Genomic DNA, 17,615 nt, shown 5'->3' with positions numbered 1-17,615 from the left:
GGCAGAACAAAGCAGTATTTGCTGCTGCAATTGGCTGGTAGCTCCATGCACTCACTTACTCTCGCACCCATTCATTGGTCAAGCCCTCACGAGTCATTACATGTGCAGAGAACTTGTTCTCATTTGCTTGCTTCACATACTCCTGGGATAGTGTGTATGTTGGGGAGGAATGTGTGTGTCTGTGTGTGCTTACATGTGCAGATAATGGTAACTGTAAATGTTTATGGTAAGTAATGTTTATTATTTTTTAAATAAAAATAGGTTTCAAATGAAAACTTACATATCACAGAATTTAGTTAGTGACAATCATGGTGTTAACATGGTGGGTGCCCCTCCCCCAAAATTTCAGAAATTACAAGTTAAGTATGCTTTTGTTAACATCCTAGGACCTGAGGAGCTAAGCTAATAAATAATAATATTTATGATTTTGCAAATGTAACAGTTATTTAGCAAATAATCCTCGACACTATTTTTATGGGATGAAAAACTTTTCGACTTGCCCTCCCCCCAAAAAAAAGTTAAGCTTCAAGTTCATATCTCCCCCCCCCCCAAAAAAAAAGTTAAGTCCCAAGTTACACCCATGGTGACAATTACAAGTTTTCAATGTGTGGGTCACAGATAACCCTGCACACATCAAGTCTATGGTCAAATTGGTTCAAAGGGAGAAATTCAAAAGTAATTAATTACTTTTCTGGTATGCCTCCCTGATGGTGCAGTGGTAGCATTGCATCTTCGCCTTGTAATCAAGGGGTCCCGAGTTCGATACCCAGTGGAGGCACATAGTGGTTTGGATCCCACTTTAAACTGTAGGTCCAGTCCCGATTAGCCTTACTGTGCATAAAGTGGACTGAAAATGCCAAATCAACCAACTTTTCTGGTATGTTGTCGAGTTCTTTCCAATAACTTTGTGCTTCTCATACTATTCATACTATTGATCATTCAAGGTGCTGCTTTCGGAATTTTAATGTTTGCAAATTGTTCTGTGTAGCCATATCCATCTTGAAAATAATATTCAAACGAACTTTTATTTCGTCAGTAACTGAAAAATTTAATTTAATCAATATTTCGACATAATTACACACACTATTTTTCAAGAGTCAAGTACCACTGATTAATGTTAATTTTTGAAGTGTGATTTGTTGTTGTTAATTACTGGTTTTAGCATCTGGCTATTTGCTAACCACATTCGTGGTGACTGTTTATTAGCTTTGACATTGCATTGTTTGTCAGATATCTATGCATTGCACTGTGCTATGATGGCACATAGGGGATGTTGACATAGGGTCCCACATATTCTCGATCTTGGATAAATGTCTATCTGAAACAAAGACGTATGAAAATTTCTCTCAAATCAAAAATGCCCGACTAGAGAAAGATTTTGGGCTATGCATTTTTGTTTTTACGTTGTTTTTTTTTTCATTTATTCTGGTGGTTTGATTTTTTCACGATTTAATAAATTGAATTATGTACACAAAAATGGTTGCATTAATATTACCTTTACTCTGGAACAGAACTCTTGAAGTACCACGTCCACAAGGAGTGCAAGAAATATCAAGCAGCTACTCTTCCACATGCTCCAGCTGCCGAAGTTCAAGCACCATAAGCTCTGATAGGTATGTGTTTATTTCATTTGTTTTAATGCCTATGATTCAGAAACTGCCATTTTGCACTTTGTAAATCATTCAACACAAAATGTAACCACTCCCTCCCCCAACACACACACACATTTTCTTGCCTCTATTTTGTAACAAACCATAAACTTATAACTGTTTAAAAACGTAGATTTAAAATAACTAAAAAAAATTATAGCTCTGATATTTCATTGCTTATCTAAAAAAATGTATCCTATACATTGATTTCCCTTCAAAATTGAATATCTGTCAGTTTTGACCCTAAATTTCAGTCATTTGCATTAGATGTCGTGAAAAAAGATATGGAACATAAAATGTAGCCTGAAATGTACTGAAAACAATGGGTTTTACCCCAGATTTCTATAATTTTTCTTAGCTGAGTTATCATAATTATCGCAACTGTCTGCATAGGACAAAAATTTGCAAGTTATGAAACAAAAATGGCCGCCATTTTCAAACAAACTCTATAGTTGTTTTCACGTTCAGAAGACACAATGGGCTCTTATGGACATTGCTTTTCTTATGGGAAATATGAGCGTGCTGTTGTGAAATTTCTCGATTTACAAATTTAGCTTACATAAAATCGGTACCTGCAGTTTTGCAGGAAATTTTGTAGAGAATACAATGGTGAACACAAAAAAGTGGTAACTTGTTTACATATTTTTAGATAAATTAAAAACTCAAACTTTCTGTGAAAACAAAATTTTTACATTGTTTTCATTCCTAACGTTGAAACATGCCGTAAAATTGAAGCATTCATTATGAAAAAAATTGACACGGTTTTCTAATTGTCATAGGTGATGGTGGTGCTCAGAATTTATCAATACTTTAAAGCATATTCGCATTAAAAAATATTCAAATAAAGTATGTGGAGATTTTTTATGTTCGTGCAGTAGAAAATGTCGTCGCTGGCCATTTTTTGTTGTGTAATTCCAAGTAAAAACTTCCAGCGACAAAGTTGTGAAGAAAATAATGAAATTATTTTTTATAACCACTCAAAGGTTCTCAGAAATATTAGTTCCATGCATTTGGAGTTTCTTTTTAACCCAAACCACGCACGAAGTAAGGGGACGTTGTCTGGCCATCTTGAGCCGACTCACCGCAGCATTCCGGCTAATCACCACCAAGTTTTCGAGTTATTTTATTTCCATTCAGTAAAAATATTAACTTCATTCAGTTTGTTATAATAGAATTGCAATTACTTTAATTTAATAATTGACAATTATTTCCAATGCTGCTGTTGTGAGCAACATTAGTGCTGTCGCAAATACACGTGGTTTTTGTTTACATTACTGTCGACATTAATACTGAAATGAAGATCACCTTTCAGTTTCCAACGTACACATAAATTCATAGACAATAATGAATTTATATATATATATATGTAACACATTACCATATCTCAATGTTATTCTATGAAATAATTACAGAGAAAGGTGAATGAATATTAAATGTGCCTGTGTATTAAATTAAATCTAATGGGAAAATGACATGCTAATGAACTGTAATGTTCACAGTATAATATTAATATTAATAATTACATATAATTATCATTATATATATAAAATATGTAACACCTACATTGTGAAGGAAGCTCATCATTTCCCGGCAACATGAGCTAGCGCTGTATTGGCAACACTGTACGGTTTCTCCATAAGCGCCGTTGTGTCTTCTGAACGTGAAAACTACTTGTACTTTAGTATTAGAAAAAAAATGCATGTTTTGAACTACCCTTGTACAGGGGTTACGACGACAAAAAAAAGGAAAAATTTTAAAAATGGTCGAGCGACCAGTGCTGGACCATTTGGTACGGATTGACCCTGAAATTTTAGGCAATTTCCAAAAAACGTAAATTTTTCGTTAGTAGGAATAAAAAAAACAAAAAAATTTTTTTTTGTAGAGAAAGAGCATGTCTTTACAATCATTTTCAACATCAAAAGTTTTTGGTTCAATCATACCCACATGATGAAAATTCAGATTTTCGTAACCTAGTTTTCCCACCACAAGAATTAGGCTACAAATCCATTATTAGTCTTTTTATAGGCATTTGTAAAATTTTTTGAGTGCTGATGTATTTGTTTCTGAAATCCTCATTATTTCATTGAACTTTGTGTAAAATTTCAGAGATCTGATGATTGGTTAAGGAGAAAGGAAATAAAATGTAAGCAAGGGTATCTTGTGTCGAGGGTCTCAAGAGTGACAGACAACACTGATTTGATGACATTTCAAAGTGCTGTAAAATGAAAACCGTTTAAGATAGAGTGAAAAAAAATTTAGGGGGTTTCTTTCAACCATAAAGGAAGGGTGTATACCAAATCTGAATTGATGGGTGTCAAAATCTTATTTTTTTTGCGTTGATTTGATGTGAAATGACCCTAATGTTTGTGAGGGTTCGTGGGAAAATTTTGGCTTGTCTGAAAGTAGCATGAAGACAAAGCAAGAGAATGCACGACGCACATGATGGTATCCACAATGCATCTCAAACGCACACCTTGTGCCTATTGCCTGCCATCACGCTTGAAGTAACCCCCTTCAGTATGTTCACACTGATCCCAGCAATTTTGCCATTTGTAACATGCATCCTGGAAGTCATGTTTTGTGAGGTTCTCCAGCATTGCCTGCGTTTTTGCTCTGATCATCTCGGTCGTGTCAAACTGGCAGCCTTTCACCTAGAGTTGAGCCAAGCTTTTTTCCACAGCTGCCCCCCCTCTTAACCCATATTTTGGCAGTGATGGATGCACTGTTGCAGCATTTTACTTTGGTGACAGGAGTTTCTTGGATATCTCGTATGATATTCTGACTAGCAGACACACAGACTGATGATGGATAGTTTTTTCCTCAATGTACAGAATTGTGAAGACAATGTTTGTAAATGAATGAGATGTAAAGTTCGAAATTTAACTGACACAGTCCCCCGTGAAGTGCAGGCCCTATTTATTTTATTTGTTTTAATGCCTATGATTCACAGAAACTGCCGAGTTGTCCCTCTGTAGGGCTGGCTCTGACTTTGTCACGGGAAGAAGTAATCATGCATGTATTTCTTTTTGGGTTGGGGAAGTTGTACTCTTATTTTTTGCTGCTGAAAGTTTGTTTTCAGCAAAGACATTACTTTTTCACACAGTACAGACAAATATCAAAATTACATTATGCACTACTAGTATTAAAAATACAATAATTTCCATTTTTTATTTCAGTTACTGTAGTAGTGATACATCATCTTACAACTCTGAGTGTCAGGATGATGAAGAAATAGCCCTTGCTATGCAGGCAGCTGAAATAGCAAATAGGAATGAAGCTCGTGCCAAATTTAGGTAAGAAAAATGCTAATACAGGGTGTTTTACTCACTCTGTCCCTCATTTTCGATTATAAAAATCAAACTATTGGTCATAATGTAATGAAATTTGCTACGAACATACCTTGGTGCATGAGAAGCATTGTGACATCATTGGAGATGGCACCACAGTCTCTTTAGTCCTTGCGTGGACATGCACATGCATCTAGGCAATTCTGCCGTTAAATGTCAATCGTATGGACGTGTGCTTTCAGTCTGAGTTCTTGGCCCTGCTATTGTGACGCACCTGATAGTGGTTCATGTTTGTTTGGGTTTGGTTGAAAGTTTGTGATTATAGTACAGTAACAAAGCAGTACAGTATGAGTCGGTACTCAGTGGAACAGTGTGTGTTTATTGTTCATACATACTGGAAAACTTGAGTCCATAAAGGTGTGCCAGTGACAATTTATTGCACAGTTTGGGGTCCAGAAACTGCCTGCAAAGTCTTCCATTCAATGTTGGTGAAGAAACTGGAAACAACGTAAACATTGTTGGATGTGCATGAAGGAGGGCATCCAAAACTGCCAGAAACCGAACCTGAACAAACACGAACCACTATCAAATGCATCACAACAGAAGGGCCAAGAACTCAGACTGAAAGTACACATCCATATGATTGGCATTTAATGGAACAATCACCCATGCAAGGACTAAGGAGACTGTGGCGCATCTCCAACTATGTCACCATGCTTCTCATACACCAAGGTATGTCTGTAGCAAATTTCATTACATTACGACCAATAGTTTCATTATTATAAGCAAAAATCAGGGGCCGAGAGCGAGTGAAATACCGTACAGTGGAATTTATTTTATGCTTTTCATGGGACCAGGGTGAAAGAACTTAACATATGGGAAAACAAAATCCAGGAAAAGTTTTGTAACTTCTTACTCTATTGCGACCTGAGAAGAATGAATGTACAGGGTGGACCAAAAGTCATGATCCGATATCAATGTTATTGTGAAAGAAAATGCAATGTTCAATTCAGAAACTGATTGATCTGAGCAAGTTGGGAAACCAAATACATGAGTAATGCACATTGCAGCATTTGGATGGACCTCTATCTGAAAACAGACAAATTATTAAAACACAACCTATTACAATTTTTTATGTCAATTTCGCTGTCGACTAATACATTCTTCCACTATAAATATTATCTGATGTGTCTTTTGGCGCATGGTGTATAATGCTGGAAAATGTAAAATCCAGGAACGTAAAATTATTGTTCCACTTTATTAACATTATGGTTATATGTCTTGGCTGGCATACCCCATGTTTTATTACGAGTAAATAGTTGATTGGGAAACACTCATGCAGGATACACACTAAACTTCACTCCTGATACTTGGCTATCAAGATCTTCATAGCCACCTCGTGTAGTTACTGTTGAAAAGACAGACTATAGTTGTATAGGGATGCCAACTTTTCAAAGACATTGGGTAGACTCTAAGATTTGAATTATAATTTCACAAAAAATCTCATAAACTCTCCCATCTATGTATTGATATTAATGCCCACCAACAAAGCATCCTAACTTTTTTTTAAACTCTTTATTTACCAATTTCAATAAGCACTCCACCATGAATCACAATAACAAATATAATAATAATAATGTGACAAACTATATGGTGAGCTCAGATCCCATGGACCCATATAAGTTGGCGCTACTGCACTTGTGAAATTTTAAACTTATTTTCCTCCTAGCAGATGTTTTGGGATATTAGCTGTGAAGTCTATTTACTTTTCTCCCCATTTTTAAACATTTTCAACCATAATGTTTGATGTTCCAGCCATCTATCTTTACTTGGGAATGAGAGTTAAAAATTTTGTCAAAATTCATTTGCTTTTAAATATTATATTCAGCAATTGAATTGCTACAGTATAAATGTTGCAACATATGATGGCCAATGGCTGTGCAGGCAGGAAAAGAAAACTACAGGAAACAGGCTAGAGACGTATGCCTTCACCAGAAGCAGCGTCAATAAAAGTAATGTGGATTGGCTGTCTGTCATGTGACTCTCCACTGTATACTGTGCGTACGAGTCTCATCATTCACCATATGTGGTCAACTATAGAGAGAAGAGAAGGAACAAAGCTACAAAAAAATTGAAGAACTGCATTTGTTCTTTTATGTGATGGCATTTGGAATATGGGATGGAGAAAGTGAAATACGCTTAATGTTGAATTATACACAGAGACTGGCAAGATGTGATTTTATTGTAACATTGTTGCCGTTGACTGTGGGAAAGTGGAGAAAACAACTGCATACATTAAATTGTTGTTTAATTTAAGTCCATTGCTGCTCTTACGATCATTCTGGTATGAAATTGTCCATGCTGCAACTGTAACTTGCTGCTGCATGTTCAGTGCCATCTTGGCTAATGACATAAACTCGAGCACGTGACACTTAATCTGAAATGAAAAAATGATGTTTCAAGTTTAATATACCATTCACCATTTCCCTCTACATTGTACAGTAACACACTACATTTATTTAAAACATGTAGCCATATTTCTGACTCACACTGTACAAGATGTGTCACCATTATTGGAAGCCCACAACCACTATTATTATTTTGTACGTGCAACATCTGAAAATCCAAACCCTAATCATAATATTAGGAGAGAGCTTTACCAAATACTTAAAGCCAACTTCTGTTGCATAGTGGTTAGCGCAAAATGTCCAAGCCTGGACATGGGTAGTCTTTGAGAGTGTTCCACCATGATTTTCATCATATATCACTCATCCTCTTTATCACAATTAACGAAAAGTGGGAGAAAACCAATGCTAAATAACAAAAATCAAATTCCTAAAAATTTCCAAACCAAGAAGTGGTGATAACTATGTTGGGGTGTGTTGTTTTGTTTGTTTGAGGGCATTTTGGAGTGACCGAAGTCCCCTTTAGAGCCTGACAGTAATTTGTGTAAACTTTTCTTGTATGTGCGTATTGTATGCATTGTAGAATTATTTCTCTTGAAAAGCTTACGGTTCTTACAAGCACATAAATACAATTTTCAATGCTGTTTCAGGAGAAGCACATGCTCCCTTCATCAGACATTTATTCTTGTTTGAATACCTTGAAGGGGATGTGTGTTCCTCTGAAATGCCACATTGAAAATTGTATTTATGTGCTTGTAAGAACCGTAAACTTTTCAAGAGAAATAACATGTGTAAATTTGTAAAAAGTGATGAAATATTTGAATGCATATTTACCTATTTTTCCCCTTCAGATCGAGTGAAGATCTTGTTCATCGACTGTTTGTGTGCATTGCTGGAGTTGCTGACCAGTTGCAAACAAATTTTGCAGGGGACTTAAGAAACATTCTCAAATGTGTCTTCCTAATGAATGCAACCGAGACTCAGGAAGAAGTGGAAGAGCAAGAACCTTTAATTCAACCAATAACAGGACAGGAAACTAGCACTCCTGTTGATGAAGGTAATTAATAATGAGCGGTCACTGTTTTGTGCTACAAATGGAATTTGCAATCTGTATAGAGCCTCTGGGCTAGAAGTTTGAATAAGAATATTCTAGCTATTACATTTAAAATGCCAGTTGTTTCAATCTGGACTGACCACTGCATTCATTTAGAAATTAAGTGAATGAAATGCAGATAACAAATATTTGTTAGAACAGATATATGTGTGTTAAAAAATATTACACTACATGCTGGTACAATCATGTCTTACCTGCCTTGGAGCCAGTAAATTAAAATAAAATAAAAGCGCACTAAAATTTAAAGCCATAATTCCAAGCTGCATTCAATCCATGTTCGCCAGTGGGTGCCAACAGGGTAAAGTGATAGTGAAAGCCAGTGGCATGTTCTCCATACTTCCACTGGTAAACTAACTTTTTCCATACATTTAGCTTTGTTACATGGAGAATTTCTTATTATTACAGACATACATATTTAGTTTTTGACCGAAACACCAAATGTGAAAAACAACACTGTAGCCTATGTTTTTGAAAGGTGTGATGTACATTTTCCTATCATGTTTTGTCACGAAATGATGCGAAATCAACTACAAATTGCAAAATAGACTCTTAAACATGAAACTTAGTTTATTTACCGACACGACACTTTCTGAAGTCTGAATTATCCTTGAGAATCAAAAGTTTTATAAATTTAAATCTCTGACAACTGCATAAATGTGCTATTAGAAGGAAAAAAGTTATTCATTGATTTTAATATCGAATGCCATTTTATGTATCGCTTTTGTTCCTGAATGTGCCCAGTTTTTTTTTTACGGAAATCTTGATCTTCCATTCACTATAAATATGTAGCTCTTAATCATTATATATTATGCAAACTATTAAAACAATTTATAGAATATTTAAAGAACTTAAGCACTGGTATATGTACGCCACTGATCGTTCTGCATCAGTCCTCGGATGATACACCACACTGATTGTACACAGGGAATGTGAGGGAGCCGAAGAAAAAATGGTGTCCTGCATAGCCAGTTCCACTGCTGGAAACAGCATAGGCAGGAGAAAACTGCTTCTTCCTTTGTTTCTGTGCAGCACTTGGCAGAGAAAAATTTCCCTCGGTGCAGGGAAATCTAGGCCATTTTTTAAGTCAAAATGGAGATTTTATGTAAAATATAGAAATTGCTAGAAAATTCGAACAAGTGTTCTCGGTTTACCAGCCAGATTAAATATATGTTGGCTTCCAACGTTTCTCAAGAAATCTGGCTTAACTGAAGACATCAGCAAAGACCTCAGAGCCCATGGCAGACAGCCTCCCAGATTATATGGCCTACCAAAAATACACAAAGCAGGGGTCCCCTTGAGACCCATCATATTGTAAGTGCTATAGCCAGTCCTACCTACCGCCTTGCCAAATACCTCACCTCCCTCTAGTCTGACAGTGTGGGCATCATGTTAAGAACTCAACTGAATTCATCCAGGAATTGAAGATACTCAAGGTTTCCGAAAACTACGTCCTCGTCAGCTTCGACGTTGTTTCCTTGTTCACAAGAGTTCCGGTTAAAGATGCATTGGAACTTCTGGGAAGCCACTTACCACTGGCCATAGTAGACCTCTTTTGCCACACGCTCACTTTGACGTATCTCCTTTACAACGGGAAATATTATGAATAAACCGACGAGTGGCCATGGGTTCACCACTTGCACCGGCCATAGCGAATTTCTACATGCAGCATTTTGAACACGAAGCCCTGAAGGACACACCGCAGCCGCCATCCTGCTTGTACAGATATGTGGATGACACATTCGTCGTTTGGCCACATAGGCGACCGGCATTGAATAGATTCCTTAACAACAGTCATTCAAACATCAAGTGTACTATGGAGATAGAAGAAGATGGCTGCTTCCCTTTCCTGGACATCCTAATCTGCCGCAAACCAAATGGATCACTTGGGCATGGTGTATACAGAAAGCCCACACACACCGACATCTACCTTAATGCCCATACTTTCCACCACAAGGCTCAACGTCTTGCGGTTCTCAACACAGGGCAGTAACCATTTCGGACGAAGATAACCTACATTCAGAACTCCAACCATCTTAGAACCACGCTACAACAGAATGGATACAGCATAGTGACATCAACAGGTCAATCAACAAGGCAGTGACATCTCGGTGGAAACAAACCCTGGACAACAGTGTGGTCCTTAGTAGGGCCGGGCCGATTCTTCACCAACAGGACCAGCCAAACATGGGGATGTGATCCCTTCACAACACAGCCCCCCTGCTAGCAGCAACACAGGAGAACGTCCCACTACAACAGTTTTACCTTTTATTGGGCACACCTCTGAGAAATTAAGTAGAATTCTCGCAAGACACTGAGTAAAAACCATCCACTCAAGACCAAGGCTCTTCTCCGCTCAGTCAAGGACAACCTGGAGCTACGGATTCCAGGAGTATACCGTATTCCTTGCGAGTGTGAGACACCATACATAGGCCAAACAGGATGCACCATTGAACAATGGCACAATGAACATCAGCGCAACATCACATTGTTTCAACCTGAAAAGTCGGGACTTGCAGAACACAGCATTACAGAGGGGACAGGGTTGTATTTGCTGACATCAAAATAATAGCCAAATGTGCCGATTACTGGGACCAATGAGTAAAAGAGAAGAGGAATTGTAGGTTTCCTGGCGACGTGATTCGAACAAGTGTTCTCGGGTTACCAGCCAGGTTAAATCTTATTTGACTTCCAACGTTTCGAGCACATACATTGCTCTCATCTTCAGGAAATATAGAAATGGAGACCATTGTATTGTTAAATATACGACAGTTATGGTGCGGAGTTTGGATTCTGTCTTCTTATTGGCTCGTTCTGGATCCTGTTGTTCTTATTGGCTGCAGCTTTGTTTTTATGGAGGAGCAAATTCCAGGCTTGACTTGAGATTGGTACTTTCCCATGATATGGAAACGTTGGAAGCCAACATAGACTTAACCTGGCTAGTAACCCGAGAACACTTGTTCGAGTAAAAGAAGCCATAGTCATTATTAGTCTTTTATTTCTATTACATCTAATTATATAATAAATATATACAATAAATAAGAATTGTTGCAGTAAACAAGGTCAAATTTTCAGAATACGCCACTGGTGAAAGTTCATCGGTACTTTCTTTGTAGGCAGATCGACAAATAAAGTGAATGGCAAATATGGCAGGAAACTCACGGTACTGATATTTTTCAAGTCTATAAACTTTGCAATCCAGTATTTTGAGTAGAGAGTTATGCTTAATCTGTTATGTTCTAAAGGTGAATGTTATGTATGTGTACAGTGGAATGTTGATTCTATATTTTAAGGGCCCATGGTAGAGACTTAAAATGTGGGAAAATTCAAAATCTACGAAAAATACAACCTTCATCTGTATTCTGTCCAAGATCAAGTGTAATAAGCTGGAAAATGCATAATCAGGTTTTCAAGGAATTAGTTTAGAAGTGGCGTACTATTTGAATGGTAAAATTAATGATAATAGTGACTCCTATCTGATCTTTCTTTCCAGACTTATCTTCCAATGGCATTGAAAATGCAGAAGAAGCTATTACTTCCGATTTAGATGTGCATCCTGTTGATATGGATGTAAACACTGTAGAGCCACCACCTCCGTGGGTTCCAGACCAGATGGCACCACGGTGCATGTCCTGCCAAGCAACATTCACTGTTGTTCGTAGGCGCCATCACTGTCGAAACTGTGGAAAGGTTTGTTTCTTATTATATACTGTAGTTGTAAGAGTATATTGTAGACAAGTTTGATTCTGCAGAATACGAGGGGCGTATTACAATGATTTACACTTAATTTTTTTTTTTTTCAGGTCACATGGTCCACCATAGAAGTGAGGACTGGCATATGAAACTACGAGTCTAGTCTACAGATTGCAGGCAGCAGAGCCCAAAAATGATTCCCGGTGTTCACACAGCAGCAAGTCTGTACATCATTGTCAACCTTGGACAACTTGGAAAGCTATTATAATGGTCAGCATTGGACAAGTTGGTTTCTATAAAGAGAGGGTGTGACCACAGCAGAGATTTACAGATGAGAGTACGTGGGGTGTGGCAGGACCTCGAACCCCATTTCAGCAATGGCCGTGTTTGACTGGTGTGGGAGTATGCGTTGTCGTGTTGCAGGAGCACTCCTTTTGCCCATTTAACTGGTGTTTTTTTCTGAACCCATCTGGCAAACACTTTCCCCATATGAAGGTGATCGTGCACGATTCGCTGCAGGGTGTTTTTGGACAGGCCCGTGGTTACCTCAGTTTCAGAAAACGTGATGCACCTGTTCTCAAGAATGACTTGGTCAACCCGTGTAATGTTTCTTGGTGTTGTCACAGTCACTTTCCTTACAGAACTTCTCTTTTTCTGTTGACGTGCATCCTGTTTTCCAGCCTTCCACCCAATTGTAAAGGGTTTTCCTTGAAGGCGCATGTTCACCACACACTGCTGCCAATCGTCTGTAAATCTCTGCTGTGGTCACATACTATCTCCATAGAAACCAACTTGTCCAACGCTAGCCATTATAGTCGCTTTCCATGTTGGCCAATAGTCCGCTAACGATGATGTACGGAACATGCTGCTGTGTGAACACCAGGAATCCTCTTTGGGCACTGCTGCCTGCAATCTGTAGACTAGACTTGTAGCTTCATATGCCAGTTCTCACTTCTCGAATGGTGGACCATGGGACTTGAAAAAAAAAAATGTAAATCATTATAGTACGCCCCTCGTTATGTTTTATAACATTCTTATGTTAACCAAAATTGTCTCCCAATTATATATTTATGTTCATAAAAATTACAGTTGTGCCTTGCATAATGAACCTGCGCACAGGCCAGAAAATGTCCCACATAACAAATATAAAGCTGGTTCAATGTATATGATCTCATTAACAGTAATTATGTTCATTATTTGGGATATAGCAGGAGTGTAGTTTTAGGGAAATTTGGGCAGAGCTGCTAGTTGCCAATGCCTTTTAACATTACTGACCTCATGCAACATCATCTGGTTGTCATAAATCTGAAGATTCTGCATTCAGGTATGTAATTGTTTCCTTCATAAAATTTTATAAAATTTTAAAGTAATTAAAACAGGGTGTCTACCAGTCTGGAAAACCTGGAAAAGTCAGGGAAATTTACTATTTTTCTGGAAAAATTTGTATTTTTGTAGACCTTGTATGTGTTCAGTGTTTCTGGGCCATACCAAAGCTAGTGACTTGCTACTGGCATTTCAAGAAGGTGTAAAAGGTATCAATTTGAAAAACATAGTGCAAATATCCATGGATGGACCAGCAGTTAACTGGAAATTTCATGCCTTTTTCAAGGAAAACATGGCTATTAATGAGCCAGAAAGTACAACATTGCTGGAAATAAGGAAGCTGCAGACTTCATGTTCTTCATGGTGCTTTGAAAGCATCTTTTCAGAGTTCTGGTTGGAACGTAGTGGTATTCTTAAGAGCAGTGTACAATTTATTTAAAAATGTTCCAGCTCGGAGAGCAGATTTCACAAGAATTACAGGATCAAAAGTTTTTTCCAAAAATGTTTCGTCCAATTCAGTGGTTAGACAATGGAAGTGTGGTGGAAAAAGCACAGTACCTTTTACCATTTCTGGAAACCTATGCTGACAGAGTTTCTGGTACCAAAGAACAACCAAGGTGTTCTTGGTTGGTTGGTGTGAAAGCTTTTAAAAGTCACAAGTGAGCAATCCTCTTATGTTACCAGTCAAGGTAGCTTTCTTTCAGACTATTGCAGCTGATGTAGAACCCTTTCTTGTCAGGTTTCCGTCTGATTCACTAATGGTGCCTTTACTTTATGAACATTTGCTCAAGCTACTGAAATCCCTTATGCCCAGGTTTATAAAGAAGTCCATTCTGCTTGAAGCTGTAAGTTCTGAAGATCTTTTGAAACTAAATCTAACTAATCCAGAACGTGTGTGTTCTGCAAAAGAAGTTGACATTGGATTTGCAACCAGAGCAGCATTTAGATCTGTGAAACTATCTGACGTTCAGGTGTTACATTTTCGTGAAGATCGTCTGAAAATATTACAATGTTTGTGTAAGAAGATATGTACGAGATCACCATTGAAATATAGGCTCACATATGGTGCAGCATGTCTCTCTCCAGCAGCTGTTTTGAATGGAAAAGTAGGAGAAGACCAAGTAAATGTGGCATTACAAGTCCTAGTTGAAAAGCGCCATTTTTCTGGCCCTGCTGCAGATGATATAAAGCAGTTCTATACTGACTTATGTAGTAATGACAGTGTGATTGCAAGAATGAAAAATTTTGACATTGCTGTTGATCGGCTGGATCAGATGTGGATGACAGTTCTTGAAAAATGTAACAACAGTGCCTTTATACTGTTTGTCCAGAAGATTTTAATACTTTCACATGGAAATGCTTCTGTTGAGCACAGTTTCTCTGTAAATAAGCAATGAGGACTCGCTTATTGCCCAACAATGTATACATGATGCAGTTGTAACTTATGGAGGGGTTGAAAAAGTCCCTATAACAAAATCTTTAATCCATGCAGCAAGGAATGCAAATGGAAAGTGGAAGGAAGCACTGAAAGAACAAACTCAAAAGACTCATTTAGAAGAGAGGAAAATAAGTATGGCAGAATGAAAGAACAGAGTACAAAGAATTGTGCATTTATTTTAAAGGAAGAAAACTATTGTACAAAATTACATTCAGGTTGTAAACATATATATTATTTTCCTTATGACTATTGAATTGTTATGGAAATAAATTAACTCCAAAAAATTGGTAAAACAATTATTTTATGTGTGGGTGGATCGGATGGCTATAAGGGGTGAAGGGAGGCCATCAATAATTTCATGTAATGTGATAATGAAAGCTTGCTAGTATATTGGTAAATTCCCATAAATATACAGGTACGAGAGGTTAAAGTATGCTTTGTGGTGAAAAGATTTATCTGATGTACTACAGTTTACAATTTTCATCTAAGTGCTCTGATTTTCTTAACATATTTTGACTGGGTGCCAAAACTTTGGGGTTGGTGCAAGGACAGTTATTTTTTTCTTGGTAGATAAGGTGGTTGTTTTAAGTCCACTTTATGCACATTAAGGCTAATCGGGACTGGACCTACAGTTTAAAGTGAGATCCGGACCACTTGTGCCTCCACTGGGTATGGAACCTTGATTACAAGGCTTGGTAGATAAGGGATAGCATTAAGAGACCATACTGGTGGGGCAAGAAGTAGGGGAACAATCCCCCTCCACACACTCCCATAATTGCTCCTACTGTGCATACATGTTCATTAATTGCCCTAATGACTTGGTCTGGAAAACCTGGAAAAGTCAGGGAATTTTGTTTTCACAAAATATTAGACACCCTTTAAAATGTTAATACCATGAAACCTTGATTTTATATTTTTCAGGGGTGACATAAAATTCATGAAAATGTAAAATCCAGAAAATTTTGTAATATTTTGTGATATTGGGACCAGTTGCATGCCTAGGGGTCAACCCTTAACCCCTTTTCCTTTTGACCCAACATTCTTTTAAAAAAAAGATGATGAAAATCACAAATATATGTAGCAAATGAGAACTGACTACTAAAGAAAGATGTGTATATATACATACCTCCTTCCCCCTCCTTTTAGAAAATTCTGTGTATGCTACTGATTGGGAATGTGTAATGTGGAAAACATAAAATCTGGGTTTCACTGAAGTAAAATATATAGTGCTATGTTGTTGCAGAAAATACAATTGATGATTATCCTTTCAGGTCTTCTGTGCTCGATGCAGCTCTAATTCTGTTCCGTTGCCTCGGTACGGCCACGTGAAGCCTGTCAGAGTTTGCAATAGATGTTTTATGTATCAGGTAACACCTTTTACAATTCAAGAAGTATCGTCGTCTTGATTATCTACTTATAATAAATTATATCGAAGAAGGGAACGGGCTTGCAGGATCTCGTGGCATTGTGATTCAATTATTGATCAAGAATCGTGTAGAGCCTTGTACGTAGTAGCTTATTTTCTTGTATGGTTGTGTTCCTTAATGGTATTTTATTTCAGTTCTCTGAGACTTCTATAAAGGTGAACCAAACCGCATTCTTCAAGGTGAAAAGATTGTCAATGTTAATATACAATTCATAGTTTGTGTACATTATGAACTCAAAATATTTACAAGAGTACATCTCTAATACTGACTGGATTGTTCGTAGTACATCACTTCGTTTTTTACAGATTTCATTCATAAATATACCTTTAATACCTCATAAGTATAATTACCTCTAACATTAAGTCTTGACAGCTGTAACAGTGTTTGTACTATTGAGTGAATGTGCCAAATAGGTTTACTGACATAGCACGGAATGTATATGGCATCATTTATATTAATATGATCTTCCATTATTACAGTGTGAATACAGTTTCATTAGATTGTATATAAGTGAATTGGCAGAAAGCATTTTGACATTGGCTTCAGTCCTTTATCTAATCTTGTTCTTTGTATTGTGTACTTTTAGATATTAAATAAAGTGACACGTTGCTGCATATTATATAAACTTTCTATCATTTTATACTTTTATTTCAGCTTCAGAAATATTGATCTGTGGTATGGTTCACATTTTTATATTAGCTTACTTTTAATAGCTTACGACAAGTACCAATTTGGTTCAAAATATTTCCTATGCAAATATGCATGTTACTTAACACTTTGGGCTTTTTTGTCTTAATTGTACACATGACCTTGTTCACTAACATGTAAAAAGAATAAAACATGTAGATTAACAATCAGTATATTTCTTTTCTTGATAGAGGTACCAAGAAAGGGCATTTTTTCGCTCTACAAGTTTTCAAGCATTTTTAATATTTTTTCACTCATAACTTTCATCTGTGTCAGCCAGGTTGCTTTTGATCTAATGAAGGTTATATTATTGCGCATTTGAAATTTTTGTCAATTTAAAGTTACTGTCAGCACTGATGATATGAAAACTGTTCTTTCATCGGACATGATGTAGGAGTCTTCCTATTCCTCTTAGCATTGTTTTCCTAAGTTTTTTCTATATTTTTGAGGGGGTTAAATGATTCTGCTCTATTGTTGCCATATTAAAGTTTTGATGATGCGCTTCTTCATCTAGCTGTACCAGCAGAGATGGAATCTTACCTGTGCAGTTATTTTCACCATTTCAAGTAATGCAATTTCTCCTCTACACTGTTTA

General features: G+C 37.1%; 1 protein-coding gene across 1 annotated transcript in view; it reads left to right on the top strand.

Annotated features, from left to right (window-relative positions):
- The window catches only part of LOC146002827 (lateral signaling target protein 2 homolog), a 185,422-nt gene extending 168,464 nt beyond the window's left edge, over positions 1–16,958 (top strand). Inside the window, exons 7-11 of the mRNA XM_083140792.1 lie at positions 1,512–1,613; positions 4,826–4,942; positions 8,193–8,398; positions 11,946–12,142; positions 16,178–16,958. Of these exons, the coding sequence (XP_082996918.1) occupies positions 1,512–1,613; positions 4,826–4,942; positions 8,193–8,398; positions 11,946–12,142; positions 16,178–16,312 (757 nt within the window). The 3' untranslated portion in view covers positions 16,313–16,958. The remainder of the gene's footprint in view (positions 1–1,511; positions 1,614–4,825; positions 4,943–8,192; positions 8,399–11,945; positions 12,143–16,177) is intronic.
- Positions 16,959–17,615: the final 657 nt, after the last annotated feature.

Source organism: Lepisma saccharinum, chromosome 19 (genome assembly GCF_977018435.1).
Source record: "Lepisma saccharinum chromosome 19, izLepSacc3.1, whole genome shotgun sequence".
Taxonomy (NCBI): domain Eukaryota; kingdom Metazoa; phylum Arthropoda; class Insecta; order Zygentoma; family Lepismatidae; genus Lepisma; species Lepisma saccharinum.
The sequence above is the reverse complement of the archived record's forward strand: the minus strand, read 5'-3'. Positions and strand labels throughout refer to the sequence as shown.